This window comes from Cimex lectularius, unplaced genomic scaffold (genome assembly GCF_000648675.2).
Source record: "Cimex lectularius strain Harlan isolate CLEC.00 unplaced genomic scaffold, Clec_2.1 scaffold305, whole genome shotgun sequence".
Classification (NCBI taxonomy): Eukaryota; Metazoa; Arthropoda; class Insecta; order Hemiptera; family Cimicidae; genus Cimex; species Cimex lectularius.
The window spans coordinates 270464-287295 of record NW_019392834.1 but is presented as its reverse complement, the minus strand read 5'-3'; the positions used below and the strand labels follow the sequence as shown (position 1 = coordinate 287295).

The window sequence follows — 16832 nt, the reverse complement described above, 5'->3', positions numbered from 1 at the left end:
CATTTAACAATTATATAATCTTAACTTTTTTTTATACACGGTTTTTAAGTCCTCGATTTTTCAAAATACTTTTCTTCTGGCCGATTCTCCAACTTTTGAATTTAACGGTAAAAAAACACTAATACCTCTCCCAACCAAAGAAATCTGCGTTAAAAATAAACATTCAACTAATTAATAGGGGCCGTCGGTGGCCGCGTTGACACCGCGCTCATCACTGTAAGGTAAAGGTCCCGGGTTCAAATCCAACGCTCCTGCATTCGAACCCGACATACTTGCAAATGGGCTTTTTTTTTCCAAAAACACCGGCACCCTGAGGGTTTATATGACCTCTGCTGGTGCAAACCCTCGTAAAAAAACATAAAAAAAATTACTAATTATTATTTAAAAAAATTCGAAATTATCATAGCAGATATCAATGTACAACAAACAGAATAAAACGTAGTAATATTTTACACTCAACCAACTAGAAACACTAATTAAAACTTTCGTTAATGAATAAATATTGATAATTTAATTGTTGTCAGTGTGTTAATGGAATTAACTTTGTTTTCTATTGGAGTTTATTATGTTTCTTTACCTAAACATAATAGTTAAACCGACTAATAACTACTCATAAGTTATATGAAATAAATTTTCTCGACCATCAAGATTCGTTATTTGTTTAACACTTCTGCTAAAATGTCCGAAAAATTCATTATTGTATTTTCTGCGGTAAAGCCGTAGTATTTTGTACTGATACAACACAAACGTGCTAACACTATTAGAAGAAATAGGTTTTCGCAAAATCAAAGTAAAAAAAAACTTTTTAACAAAAAGTAAGTGACAACAGTTTCTCTTTTTAAGTATAAAGCTAAACCCAGGAAATTTCCCACTTGCCATACAATGAATAAGGAAAAATGTAATAAATTTTAGCAGCTTAACTGTTAAAATGTTGAAATTGTGCTTGGAAATCGGCTTTATACCGATACATTTTTGGACCATCAAAACATAGAATTGAACTGTAATTAATTATCCAATATTGCTTATTCGACCAGAGTAAATTGTTCAAAAGTATATTTCAACCAATCATACATTTTTATAAAGCGTACAATGAAAAAGTAAGAGGACTTAAAAATAAAGAGATCACATAGTCGCGGAAATCGCTTGTTGAAAACGATTCAACTGGTTGGAGATTCGACGTCGAACTTCTCCTCACTCCAATTCCAGAGTGCTTCATTCATAATTCTGAGGAAAACTTTTCAAAAACGGTGACATTCGAGTCGAGCCACCTCATCTCAAGAAATCGAGGAAATTGCGTTGAACCGCCTGTTCTCGTGTCAACTCGTGTTCAACTGTCCCATGTACTGGGCCAGTTCGGAGCCGTTGTACTCTTCCTCTTCGATGTCCTGAAGGCTGCTGTTGCTGATAGTGGCCGGTCTCGCCAGCTGCAACCGGTTTGGCTCTGGTACGTGGCCATCCATGGAAATATGATGCATGCGGGATAGGACGGAGTAGGTCCTCGTCGGCACGCTCACCTTGTCCTTTCTGCAGCAAAGCTGCTGCTGAGTGTTCTGTAACATGGACATTTACGATCATTTTCTTTTTTTGGTGGTATCGTCTGATAATCGACATACCTTAAAAGCGTCTCGGAACTTATTCGACATTATGTTGTATAGCAAAGGATTCACAGTAGTCGATAAGTAGTAAAGAATGCCTGATATGTAAGTAAGAACTTTGTAAGTAGTCAGAAGTACAGTGCTATAATTTGAGGAAGCGCTGTTGTAGGCGTAGACGGCGAGAAGTCTCTGGGCGTGAAAAGGGGCCCAGCATATAAAAAATGCCACAACGACTGCAACTAAATAACATAAAAATAGTTTTTATGACCGAGCACAAAGAAAATTAACTTTTAGTCCGTTGAATGTTGTTTTGCACTACTTTTGTAATTGTAATAATTTTTGCGTAGAAACTATTATATTTAAAATCATTTCTACTTCCACATTTTGGATTTGTTTTTCTTCAAACAAACTTTTCTTTTTAATGCTGTCTTTTGTCAACGGGTCTGCACTACGGCTATTTTTGTAGGTTTACGATTCATATTCAAGACTCTTGGCAAGATTCTTTCAGGATCAGAATTAGGGACAGGAGGTTTTGTAAAGACATAAAATGATTTCCTTGGGAAAAAGAGAGACTGAGATAGAGGAGAAAAGCATTTTCTACCTCTCTAAATTCAGTTGCTTAATGATTCTTGCCCGGAAAACAAATGATAGGTTGTTTTGCCTTTGGATAAAAAATGGATTATACTCAGCCCCTATGAATCAGATTTATACTTTAGCTCACATTAGGAGCGTTTTCCTAAGCATGAAAGGTATTAATTACTGCAGTATGTCTGCAGATGACCAAATATGTTAAGACAATTATTCAGAAATGGTGAGATGCGATCTGGTGTGATGTAGGTTTCAGAAAAACATTTTCTTTATCGTGCCAACGTTTCGATCTTTATTGAGATCATCTTCAGGGCCCTGAATCACACCAGACCGCATCTCACGATTTCTGAATAATTATCGATTAACGGTCACTAATCACCATATATGTTAAGACAGTTTTAACGAAAATGGCATGTGTTTTTTAAGAAATTGTTTAAAAAGTGATTTATTATGGTTGATTTCTTGATGGTAATGTCATACATGCAGAATCTAATTTTGATCTGATCTTTCGACAAAAAAATATCCAGTTTTACAGCAAACATTCTTCAGAATGTCAACACAAATATACACGTTCTAATCTAATTTTCTCTCTGGTCCATTCTGACCATTTTCCTTCAAGTTTGGGATCATTTTCTACGACGGGACGAGTTCATAAATTTGACTTAAATGTTTGCATATAATTTACAACGTTTGCCCTTGAGGATTGCCGCCTACCGCTCCATACCTACGATAATGAGATACAGAGATTGACTTTTATTCAACCAGATTAGATATCAGTTGACGATCCCATGCTTGAAAATTAGGGTTATAGAGATTCTCTGTAGGTTATTTAAAAAAATACGAACACGATTAAACTTTTTATTATTATTCCAATTAATTTTTTTTTGGTTGAGATGAAAAATTAGTGTCACGATCTCAACCAAAAACTTAGATAAAAAGAAGAATTAATTGGAATATGGTCAATTATGATCACTAAGCAAATTTGGATTATTATTATATTGCTTTGCGTTAAGCATACAGCAATAGTTCTCTCACATAGAAAGAGTGCAACGTTTTTTTATTAGGAAGATCTCACTGCCTAATTCTACTCCAAACTATATGCTTTATATGGAGACGGAAGTAGACAAAATTTTCGTTTTTACGCTTTCCCTGCATTTTTCATTTGTTTTAAGGGTACTTAAGGGCCCTGTTGCCCGAATCTCCAAAATTACTGCTCTCGAGGTTATAAAATCTAATTGTTCTTGGTTTCAGCAATGGAATACTTTAGCTTCTCAATATGGTTGCGATTTTTCTTTTTGTTTAGAAAACCTCTCGAGTTGGCCCAATTATACCATGAAACTTTTGTGCAGACTACGTGATCAACATCGTGTGAGTTGTGAGCATCGAGCTCAGGTCTCCAACAGGTATCTTCTCTTTAAGGCCCTAGACCACTCTAAGGAAACCTTTAACCTAAATGTTCAAGCTAGTGGGTCTATAAAACTTCCGACTCTTCGATGGCTTCTTAAACTCAGATGCGAGCAAGTGTTCCTCAATTCTGTGCCATGGAAGGAAGACGACGGAAATTTCTTGTGCACGCTCTGTAACCTAAGAGTTAGGGAAGATATCTTTCATTTTGTTGCCCAGTGTCCCATACTGTCTGAACTCCGTATCCTGTATCTAGGCTATAAATCGCTTTCCAGGTCTCAGCTGCTTGATCTGTTAAATATCGTGGATATGGAGAGGTCGAAATGTCTAGCACACTATGCACGTCATGCCTGGCAATATAGGTACGATTATAATACCGAGTCATAATTGTTTAACTTGTATCTAAAATCAGCTAGTTTTTATAATTTAGTTTTTACTTATAGTTTTCTAATATTACCATTATTATATAGTTTATTTTATTTTTTATTTTTTATTTTTCGCTCGCCTGAAAACAAAAAAAACAAACAGCCAACTTCCGGCAGACGGATAAGCATCCATGCTGTAAAACGCTTTTAATATTGTATATTATGTAACGCTTCTCTTTAATGTAAATAAAGCATGTTATCTATCTTATCTATCGATCTATCTATCTAGTTCTCTCACATATACTTAAGTGCATTTATTATGCAATTACCATATTTTTTTTTTGATATTTAAGTACAGTTGTAAATAAATAAATGAATTAAAAAAATCGGAATATAACCAAGACTACATTCTTATGCAATGTCAACAACCTGAAACAGTTCGACGTCGGTCGGCTTTTCAACTTTGACGTTTATGTTTATAAGAAAGTTTTAATTGGCGTTCAAACGGATAAATCGTGCAGGGGTTAGTGGGAAAAGCCAATTTTCAAAGCGTGCGAGTTACTTTTTATCCGAGACAAAAGGGATGAATATTGGCTTTGCAAAATAGCCGATTTCTCTTATTTGTTTACGTCTAGTACTGAAGAGGAACGGAACCTCGGGAAGGCCGTGTCAACTTCCAACTTTGCAATATAGCCGGCCGGGACGGTTTACATCGAAAGCTGCAGGCAAATATTTGCAGATCAGCCGGTCTGGCTCTACGCGATAACTTCACCGTTTCAAATAATGGTGAATCTGATTCTCGCTTTGACTGCGCGTTCCTTCATTTTGCGATCTGGGTTTAAATTAATTTACGCTTGCCCTTTGATATGCCAAGGGCCTTGCTCTTAAAATCAAGCACCCCCTCATAAATAAATTTCAAGCCTTTTCCTTTGAGATTGTGAGCGTTTACAATACAAAAAGGACCTCATTTAATTAACATATAAATATTTTATTAGACCAAATGAGTACGGCACAAAGGTGCCTGAGCGGTTGCCATGCGGCAAAAAATGATACAAAGAATATATTTAGGAAACCGTTGGACTACCATGATCGAAAGGTTAAAGGACATAAATCAACAGTTACACCACGAGATAAAAAAAAAAAAAAATCAGAAAGAATATTCGTAGTTAACTCACCATCTTACGTTTTCCGAACGACCGCGGAGATGGCCGCTATGGTTCAATGTCGACCAACTAACCTGCTACAAGATACTACAAGAAATTAATTTGTGACCTACTGAGGTCTTATTTATTGGTGCGAAATAGTGATTTTCTAGACAAGCTGATCCCAGAAAAGCTGAACAAGATTTATAACTGGATCGAAGGATTGTGCAGTTACGTGTCTGTGGACAGGTAGCCTGATAGTCACAGATCCTGCCCGAAATAGAAAATTTCTTTATTTTACTAAATGTTTGTTGTGTGTTGTGTGAGTGAAACACCGAGATATGTATTGACATACCATGGTGGCTTACCAATTGAACTGTGCACGGCTCGTAGGAATTTGTCTTGTGTGAATGTATTTATTACCGTGAATGATTGTTAGGCCTTGCGTGTCGAACATTTTGTAAGTTTACAAAGGTGTATATTTGTTTGTGTTTTAAGAAAGTTTCATTACCAATTTTCTTAATTTTTTTATTTACCAAGTAATCGTATGACGTGGTTCTGGCCTCTCAGCGGTTCCAGAGCCGGCCTTTTGATAGCCTTCGACTTGCGAAGTTTGAGCCCGATGAGTACGTAAAGGCAGGTGATGACCGTCATCGGGAATATGAAGAACACACATGTGGAGATCCTGAAGGCGTGTTCGACCCAAGCTTTCTTCCCTTTCATCGTGCATTCGGCATAGCTAGAGATAGCAGTGCCGTTCCTGTCGGTGTTCACATTGTTAACTACTCCAAATTGAATCGCCTGAAAAAAAATCAAACCATTTTCGCCATAAGTAAAAGTAAACAAGAAAAATAATCTACTAAAACTTTTCCATCCGAAAAGGTAACAATTTTCCAACGAGAGGTAGATTGAAAATAAAGCAAGAATCACAGTCTTAAGATTTTTGAAAAGGATGTATCCATTCTACCTTCGCTCAGCAAAATTAAACTTAACTCAAGTTCATTTATCTACATTGTACAAATCTACTTAGGTCCGAAGTTCTTCTGTACATCTTTGGTGAAACTACTAAATTGTTGAAGTCTAACTTAGAAGTTCTTTCAGTAGGTTACAAATTACATGTTCCACGGACCTAGGTTTTTAGAAACAAAAACAAAACTGGAAAACCCCTTTCAAAATCTCGTCTCGCATTCTCAACTTCTGTCGAGAAAACTTTTGAAAACTTCATTTCAGTTGATTATTACCATGATTTTATTGTATGAATAAATCATTTTGATTACACATATAAGCTTTTTTTCTGTAACCTGTTAAAATTACACGAATTTCTTTTATCCAATGAGGCACACACAACAAAGAGTTAACAATTTGAGATACGAAAATTGTTTAAATGAAAAAAAAAGAAAATTCTCTTTCTGAAAGCTTTACTTAAGAAACTAGTCGTTATGAAATAAATGAATTTCAGAATGGCAATCCCACGGAACGCGTAAAATTTCAGCACGTTCGAAATAAGAAAGGGTAATTTTTTTCGATACGTCCTCGTTTTTCAACTGGTAGCAGGCTGAGCTCCGCTGCAAATTGATAATGAAAACACTTCACGTCATATTCACGACTCAACCGGTGGCTCCGGTTTTGAACATGAGTTTCACATAATGAACAAATATGACCAACCAGATGAATTATGAAAGCAAATTGTGAAAAATGACAGATACCGAAATATATTTTTACTCTAAAGCTGACATAGCCATAGAATAAAAATAAATTGCTGGAGGAAAGGAGTTCTCATCGGACGATTTATGACGATTTATTGACAATAGGATATCAAGTCGTGGATAAAACAACAAAAATTTCTACTACTGTGTGTACTGTACTGAACTAAACTATTTCTGATTTCCTTATCCATGGTAGACGAAGGGTGAAAGTGATTGATAGAGAATGAAACGAAGAAAAATGAAAAATACCCTTGTTTATTAACATTTCAATTTTGTACATTAGGCTACTCCTTGAAAAAACCCACCACATTTTCCATTGCTGATTTGCTTTAATGGTGCAGGCTTATAAAACAAACATTGAAGGGTGATTGGCTGTCCTGTTTGTCGAAAATTGTACTCTTGACGGCAATTTTTATCAAATACACGCAAAAAGTGCCCACCCAAACCCGGCACGTAAAGAAGCTACGATCGTGATGATTGTTGTTTTACACAAAAGTGTAAAAATATGCTGACTACTGCTTTATCATTTATCCAATTATGTAGAATCTTGGTCAACCAATAATAAACACTTTCTTGTAGCTGATCAGATATCAGTTGGTGGAGGGCAGAGTGTGATGCATACTATAAAACAAAAATTTCAGTAATTAACGCTGACATGACATCAAAAGATAACTTGTAAACTTCTCGAACTAAGTTCTACTTGAGGAGTTATCTGACGTGCTCTCCTAATTCGAATGCCAGCGAATATTGAATCTTATGGTATTCCTTGTGCAAATTTCAATTATGGTGAACATGCAGGTTTCCAAACAAACATTGAAAGATGGTTGGCCGTTCGGTGTGTTGAAAATTGATGCAGTAACCAGCTTTCTAAATAAATGTGTAGAAATTAGTGACCGTTAATCGATAATTATTCAGATATCGTGAGATGCGGTCGGGAGTGATGTAGGTTTCAGAAAAACATTTTCTTTATCGTGCCAACGTTTCGATCTTTTATTGAGATCATCTTCAGGGTTCAAAGTGTTTGTCTTCTGTGTAATTGTGCCATCCTTGTGTGTCGTGTTGAGAGTCTCAGAAGACAAACACTTTGAGCCCTGAAGATGATCTCAAAAAAGATCGAAACGTTGGCACGATAAAGAAAATGTTTTTCTGAAACCTACATCACTCCCGACCGCATCTCACGATATCTGAATAATTTTCTAAATAAACTGCAAATGGTGAGTGCCAAAGTGTACACAGATTATTAGAACGCACCTTGCAGAGTTCTTTATTTAGAAATCGTGAGATTCTTTAATTTTGGAAAAAAGTGTTTGAATTGTTTTATAATTTTTGAAAGCTATTTTGAAGTTATCGGACGAGAGAAATGTGTTTTAAACAATGTATACAAATATTTTTCATATAGTCTAATGAGTTCGTCATATTTTTGCTTAAATGAAACTTTGCACAACGAATATTAATAAGGCTCTCTGAGGTTCATCCTAAAGCTGATTCGCTAGCCTTCGAACTAGGAGGGCACGCCACAAATGAACTCTACAAGTGTGTGGTGATTAGTGACCGTTAATCGATATTTATTCAGAAATCGTGAGATGCGGTCTGGTGTGATGTAGGTGTCAGAAAAACATTTTTTTTATCGTGTCAACGTTTCGATCTTTATTGAGATCATCTTCAGGGCCTGGGATTTAAAAACATTGTTTACATTTAACAAATACATTTAGAATTTGGAAAAGTGAATTTATACAATGCAAAATATATTTTTTATATTCAATCAAAGTATTTCTACTCACTCAAAGTGTTTGTCTTCTGTGTAATTGTGCCATTTTTGCGTGTCGTGTTATGAGTGCCAGTGAGATTTTGCTGTTTTATTTTTATATATGTTGGATTTTGAAGGGTGGGGAAGGAAGTCGGCATAGAAAAGACATTTTTGTATAAGGCGTCGGCTTCTTTGAGGTGAAAAGAGCCGACGAAGGCACGATAAAGAAAACGTTTTTCTGAAACCTACATCACACCAGACCGCATCTCACGATTTCTGAATAATTATCGATTAACGGTCACTGATCACCACACATACTTCATTTTAATTCATTAAATTCACTATTTTTCGTGCTCCGCTTGACCAATTTTTTATCTCAACTTAAAACCTTAAATAATTGAATGATATTAATTGGTCAAGCGGACCACGAGAAATAGTGTACTTTGGTGATAACGTTTACCTTGTTTCTATTCAATTCTACAGTCTTTCTGTACATGAGGAAATCGATCCCAAAAATTATCACTCCGTTGACTGCCCAGAGAAAGGACGAAGATATTGAATGAGAAGGTCAATCTGGTAAATCTAAATTTATTTGAGTTTGCAAGGAATATTCAAGAAATAGAATAATACGTAAAGTTGGATTAATGAAGGGTAAATTGGAATTTACCAATATTACAATCTTAATAAGCGTTTAAACCTATCGTCGGAAAAAAGGTATATTTACACAGATCAACGGACAACCGCGTTGATTAATATGAATCAAATCGGTAGTGTGAACATACCTGCGGAATAGCCAGGATGAGAGCGAATATCCATATCAATATGACAAACTTGACCGCCCTGGAAAGTTTGGAGACGGAGTGTGACAAGAATGGATGGCAAATCGCTATGTAGCGCTCGATGGTAAATGCTGTTATTGTCAGAACCGTAGCGTTGGCGCACGTCTCTGCCATGAACCCTGTCAAAACGCAAAAAGCCTCACCGAAGACATACGATCTGAAAAGGAAAAACAAAGTTGTTACACAATTTAAATACAATGATTTTTGTTAATAGTATTGAGTTGGTACAAAATTAATACAGGTTTCGAAAATTTGTTTTATTTTCGCGCGTGCTTGTAATGTAAATAAAGCTAAATCTTCAGATCTAATTTATGGATTTAATAAATAATTTTAACTGTTACCTTTTTTACAAAACATTTTAGTTTATATGGAATTTTATAAGTGTGAGGGCCTGCAAAATTAAATATGTCCAAACTAGATTTTCTTCACATTTCTTTACGAATTTAAACTTGGGCGGAGTGGGAGCCTATTTAGAGTATTTTATTTATTATTTTTTTAAGAGGGTTCGCAACATCAGAGGTCATATAAACCCTCAGGTGCCGGTGTTTTTGAAAAAAAAAAAAAAACATTTGTAAGTATGTCGGGTTCGAATGCAGGGCCGCTGGATTCGAACCCGGGACCTTTACCTTACAGTGATGAGCGCTGTGTCAAAGACTAAACCTTGCGGCCACCGACGCCCCCCGAAACACGTGTATTATCAATACAGTTTGGGGGGGAAGCATCAGCGAATGCACAGTGCAGAGATGGTTTCAGAGATTTCGATCTCGAAGACAGGGTTATGAGCGTCGACCAATTCAAAACTTAATTGAAGAAAATTCACGTAACATAACCTGGGAATTGCGGAAGAGCTTAGTGTTGACCACTCAACCGTTGTTCGCCATCTGAACCAAATTGGTAAAGATGCTCGACAAGTGGGTACCGCACGAACTAACCGAAGCCCAAAGATACGGACGCTTTGAAATTTGCACGTCTCTTCTGTTGCCCCACCAAAATGATCCATTTCTCGATGATTCATCACGTGAGATGATAAATGGATTCTGTACGATAACAGGAGGCGTTTAGGTAAGTGGTTGGACAAGGATGAAGCGCCATAATACGTCCCGAAACCAAATCTGTACCCAAAAAAGGTGTACAAATGGTGACTTTTGGTGGTGTACTGCTGTTCACTTTAATTTCCTGAATGTTGATGAAACTATCACAACAGGGAAATATTGCCAAGAAATTGACAAAATGCACGGGAAACTGAAACGTCTTTGTCCAGCATTGGTAAACCGTAAGGGGCCGATTTTTCTTCGCGATAACGTCAGGCCACGTGTCGCAATGCCAACCGTGCGGAAACTGAAGAACATAGGATATGAAACCTTACTACACCTTCCTTATTCACCCGACCTTCGCCTACAGACTTCTCATTCTTCAGGCTTCTTCCTTGATCACTTCTTGAAGGATACAGTTTTTAGAAAATGCAGTGAAGACAAAAACGCTTTCCAAGACTTTATTGTGAATCGAAATAAAGATTTTTATGTCAATGAAATAAGTAAGACTATTACACGGTGGCAAAGATGTATAGATTGTGATGGAAAATATTTCTAATAAATTTTCTTTATTTTATAAAAATTAAAAGTAGTTTTGACTGCCTTTTCAAAACCATATAGTTTCCGAATATCTTGTTTTGAAACCACTTGACTGAACTAAATTTAGTTAACAGTTTTCAAGGTGTAGAAAAAGTTTTAATTTCTAGGAAGATTCTAGGAAGAGAGGGCAGAAATGTAACTTTAATCAATTCAAAAGACTGTTTAAAACGTAAAAAATAAGTTAAGAATCTTTATAAGTAAGGGGAGTTCACAAAATCTACGCCATTTTGGGTTCAATAGTCAAGAAAGCATACAATCACTCACTTAAATATTATTTTGTGTATACCCTTAAATATTAAAATTAAAAAATAATTATTATAAAAATTATAAAAAATATTATTAATTTGTATACACCCTTAAATATTAATTTGTAATAATAATTTCTTCCATCACATCAACGAATATCTAAATTTTTGAACATTTTCAACATTACTCTTGTGAATTGTTCTTAAATTTCATATCAAAGTAAAGTCCATATTTTATTTGTGGAATAATATATTCCTAAAACGTGTTACTTTTTGAATTTGATTTGTACAGTGATTTACAGGGCCTTCAATAATTAGGATTGACAAGACAATTGTGTCCATCTGAATTTGAAGGTCTTGTTTGTTGTGAATTTTCGCCAATAGTGAGACGGTCTTTACGTAAGTTGCCGTGATCAATGTACTCGAATACCGGATCATTTTCAGTAGCGCTAGGGCGGTATAAAATTTCTCTATCCGCTGAATCTAAAATTGAATTTACAAGATTTTCCTTTCTCAGTTCTGGAAATTCTTAGTAAAAATCGTCAAGAAGTTTGTCTATTTCTTCGTTATCACCCCTGGGGGCAGGGTGATTTTGATTTTTTAGTCATATCAATTTTAATTGTAGATAAAGCAGCGGCAATTTGGTTCTGTTTAATTTCATAATCTTCTAAGTTACTACAAACGGTTATTTTGTTACTAAATTGATATCCATTTCCAGTGGATTTAAAAATATTCTAAACTAAAGTGTAGAAACATTCTACACTTTTTCTAAAGCTTCATTATTATTATTTTTTTTTATTAAGCATTGAGGAACTCTACTATCGATAAGTTATCTTCTATAACGTCTCCTTTTGTTTGTGTTTTTAATTTTTATTTGTATGACTTTTTCACTTCGTGCCACTAAAACATAACTAATCAACTGAGTGCCAATCCTCCCTGTTGGAATTTCCTCATAACTTGAACATGTATCAATACAAAATGGAACACAATTTTCCTTTGTAAAATAGTTTAATATGAATAAAGCCTAATTGAATATTTAACCTCATAATATTGTATAATCCTAAAATTAAATTTAATATATTGTGAAAATTAAACAAAATCTTTTTAAAAATAATTTTTATTTCAAATCCACACAATTATTTGGCAAAAAAAGCTTTCCTGGTCGCGGTTAGGATTACTCTACATTTTCTTGAGCAGTGAGCAAAAAGCGAACTTGAGAGGATGAATGCATGAACAATTATAAATTATGTAAAATAATAAACATTACAATTAATTAAGGTTTTTAGTTGAGATAAAAAAGTCAATGGCACGAGCGGGATTCGAACACACGCTCTTCGGCTTGATCGCCACCGCTCTACCACTTGAGTTATCATGACCTCGATCCACTCGGACACCAACTTCCCATCTCAACCGCACCTTTTTAATTTGAGATTCGCAACAGCAGAGGCCATATAGACCTTCAGGTGCAGATGTTTTGAAAAAAAAGCCAATTTGTAAGTATGTCGGTTCGAATGCAGGGCCGCTGGATTCGAACCCGGGACCTTCACCTTACAGCGATGAGCGCCGTGTCGACGCCTAAACCGTTACAGCCACCGACGCCCCCTCTGATTTTGGCGTATTATGAAGTGAAGTTTTGTAACTTCATTGTACATAATGCATAGGTCATACAAGAATAACGCATGGGCACCTTCTGGCTGGAAAGCGACGCGTAAGGATAGAATAACGGTCCAGCACCTCTTCAATTGTAGAAGGCTTGATGTAATTAGACAATATTTTGGCATATCATCGGATCTGTGCGCAGTCTTGGGGCACGGCAGCGGGCACAGATCGCTGTTCAAGTACCTCAGGGCAATAGGAATTTTTAAATGTATATAGTTTTGTTATGTGTGTTTGTGTTGTGTCTGTGTCTGACTTTATGTTAATTTATTGGAATGAATGTAATTTATTAGCATGAAAGGAAGGAGTGATTTAACCCCGCCCCGAGGAATGTCGAGTAATCTGCGGTGAGTGTGTGACGTCTGGAGAGTAAAAATAATTTATTAGCGTGAAAGGAAGAGGTTGCATATAACCCCGCCCCAAGGAATATCGAGTACTCTGGGGTGAGTTTATGACGTCAGGAGAGTAAAAATAATTTATTAGCGTGAAAGAAAGGGGTTGCTTATAACCCCGCCCCGAGGAATATCGAGTATTCTGGGGTGTGAATGTGACCAGACATCTATGTTTGTGGTGATGTATATATATGTATTGTATGTTTTGTTTCTATTCTGTATTTGACAACCTAGGTTCAAACGAGAGACTAGCAGTCTAGGATATCAACATAGTATATATTTGAAATCAGAAAGTCAGTAACCGGATCGAGACGCTCAAATGCTGCTGTTTAAAACATGCGCGAAAGAAGAGAAAAAGAAGGAAAACACGCAGAGGGCCGTCGATGACCACAGCTGTTTGTCAGCCCATAAACTTTCCTCTTTATTTATAGTTAATTGTTTATTTTATCTTTAATTAATTTAATTTAAAATTTGTATTTAAAGTAAGGTTCACCGTGCAGAATCGTTAGGTTCTCGTTGATGCAAATACAAATTTAAAGAAAAAATCCGTAATTTTATATTTAGGAAGGTTTTTGTTGATATGTAAAATTTCAGACAATTACTTTATTTATTCTGTTAAGTTAAGGTTTCACCTTGGGCCGAATTATTAATGAGGAGTAAATATTTTTGTGTACCTTGAAGTAAAAAGATATTCTGAGGGTAAAAAAAAAAGACTAATTACATTAAAGTGTCTGTACAAAGATAAACTCACCACCGTATGCAATTAAAGGCTTTCATTAATTAGTGGTTTAAGGTGGACAAAATATCAATCCTATAAGAAATGGCAAAAAGGAAAATGAAAAATGGCAAAAAGGAGGGAAAATTCAAAAGGTGGGGTTGAGATGGGAAGTTAGTGTCCGAGTGGGTCGAGGTCACGATAGCTCAAGTGGTAGAGCATCGGCGTATCTAGCCGAAGATCGTGGGTTCGAATCCCGCTCGTGCCATTGACTTTTTTATCTCAACTAGAAACCTTAATTAATCGTAATATATTAATTGGTCAAGCGGACCACGAAATTAGTGAACTTATAAGAAATATTGAATATAGCTATCAAACAAATGTCTAAAACGAGCAGGCATGGTTTGACCTTTTGAAAAATATTTGTATTGTTTTTGCTAGTTTTTAAAGCAGGTTTGAAATTATGTGCATTACGTTTTTTGATAACCGTATAGCAAGATATTGGAAATTGTAATGCATCTTTACTAATAGTAAAGATAAATTTTAAAGTATTTGTTTTGTCGTTCAATTGATGGATTGATGATTATAAGACAACAAGAATACATAAAAGAACAGCGTTACCGTGGACATTATCTAAAATGGACAAAAGCACATGTGAAGGCCGATAATATATTATCGCTTGTCCACTCCACTTATCTACGCCAAGGGCAGCCAAAATCTATGTCAACTTGAACCAACTTTAAGAGCACGGTGCTTAAAATAAGATTTTTCTTTGTTCATTGTTTCATGAAATATCGGCAAGACAGCATAGGCCCTCTTTCAGAAATTCTTTAACTCGGATGGGTTTTCCATTGGACTGAAATGGTACTCCTAATTGGGCAATCCATTTTTCATAAGGGATTCATTATTACGGTCTGTGTCATAAGTCGAAATTTATTGGGCGGTCATTCATATTATATTGCGATAACTGTTATAAGGATTGTTCTTGTTATTTGTTGAAATTGGAAATCGTTTGCATTACCTTTGACATTAAATAATCAAATAGGACTTTTCACAGCTCGGCTTGAACTTAAAAATAACATTTTTCTCATTTATATGAAGTGATGTCTCTTCTTGTACCAGACGTGTAAAAATAAAATCAACTATGGCATGACATTTTGGCCGTAGATTATTATGACACCGTTGAAAAATCTTTAAGACTTCTTGGTTAAAAGACATTTTTCTTGCTTAGTATAACACAGAATTAATAATATGATACAGGAATGTCACTTCTTTTTGTCACATTTGTCATCAGAATTACATTTTTTTCTTAATATTATAAATTCAGCTTCTGACTTGTTAATTAACCATGTTATTACAGTTCAGCTTCTGTCACATTTCATAAACTCAAAGAATCTAAGCTGGACATGTTCTAGCAAGCTGCCATATGTATCTCACTCGAACCAATTCACCCGGTTTTTTTGTCTACATACAATCTACAATAGGACAATGAAATTATTCTATTCTGTAATTAGGATATATTATTCATTTTTGTAGTTAGTTTGAGGAGATTTAAACCTCATGTTTTGTTTTATATAAACTTCTTTCTTAAAAACGATTGGAACAACAACTCAAGACTGGTATAATAAGCTTTGTTATCGGATTATGTACGTACTTAACGAAGAGTTGACCTTATTCACGAAGCGGACATAGGAATTGGTTTATTAGGGTTGGGTTGGAGGTAACTCAGTTGTGTTTATTCTGTTGTTTCCATTCGTCAGACCGAGGGCATAGAGATGATATAAGGGCAAATAAGAGGCGAATGGAACCTGAGTATGACAGTAAGGGCTGATTGTTTGTTCAAAGTCTGGATTTGGCCAGCTGGCGGACGATGAAAGCTGTTTGCCAACGCTGCACATGTAGGAGAGAACAAGGTCACACTTACCATACAGTGAGAATGCCGATTCTCCAAATACAGCGAGTGTCTCCTTTTCCGTCCTGGACACGGTTTTGACTGGGGGAACGAGATTTTTTCCCCTTCTTTCAATCACGCCTTGTACGTTTTGAAAATGATTTCAAATCTCTCTTTGATTTATTTTGATCATCTGTTACCAACTTTACGATATCTTCGGGCGTAAAAAACTCGGTATTGTGGAGGACGGAGGGGAAATAAGTTTTTTTTATCGCAATGAGACCTTGGAATGAAAGTTTGACGAGAGAATCTAGATTTGTGTAATTTGTTGTCGACTCGTTAACGAAGGAGCGTCATCTTGGTAATTCATTAACACATATTTGCAGATCTGTTGATGAAACAGAATACAAATGTTTCAAATTTCATTACGCTGAATATTTTAACGTGAACCTATGTGACAATTAAAGAACAGCATAGCGGATGTAAAGGATGCTAAATTTCATTGAAATTTAACATGTTGCATTCTTACTCGCATTCAGTAAAATCTGAAATTTATTGAAGATTTGGTAATGCCAAATTATTAATTAAAAGAGATTTTCTTGTCCATAAAGAGTACCTCTTGGCAAGAGCTTCGTTGACATTTACGTTTCGTATGAAGAAATTGGAGCATCATGCCTTGTTACACGCCATCGTTAATTGTAAATTAAGTACCTTAGTGTTCTACTCATACAAAGGCCAACTTATTTGAGACGATGGTAGATATGTTTTTTTCTACCTATGTTATAATTGTCTGATAAATATTTAAAGAAATCTCGATAATTTTAATTTTTATCTGTAGCATTCATTTTTTCATGTAATAAAATATTCTGTGATAATCACCAATTAATTCTTTTCTATTGCTTGAAATCTTGATTTT

At 35.5% G+C, this 16832-nt stretch overlaps 1 protein-coding gene across 2 annotated transcripts in view; it reads right to left on the bottom strand.

The window, feature by feature from the left end:
• Window positions 1-354: 354 nt before the first annotated feature.
• The window catches only part of LOC106674414 (pyrokinin-1 receptor-like), a 113545-nt gene continuing 97067 nt past the window's right edge, over window positions 355-16832 (bottom strand). For both annotated transcript variants that reach the window (XM_014407108.2, XM_024228573.1), the window contains exons 3-6: window positions 9330-9543; window positions 5631-5895; window positions 1614-1834; window positions 355-1550 (exon numbers count right to left, since the gene is read on the bottom strand). In XM_014407108.2, coding sequence (XP_014262594.1) covers window positions 1317-1550; window positions 1614-1834; window positions 5631-5895; window positions 9330-9543 — 934 coding nt within the window. In that variant the 3' untranslated portion in view covers window positions 355-1316. The remainder of the gene's footprint in view (window positions 1551-1613; window positions 1835-5630; window positions 5896-9329; window positions 9544-16832) is intronic.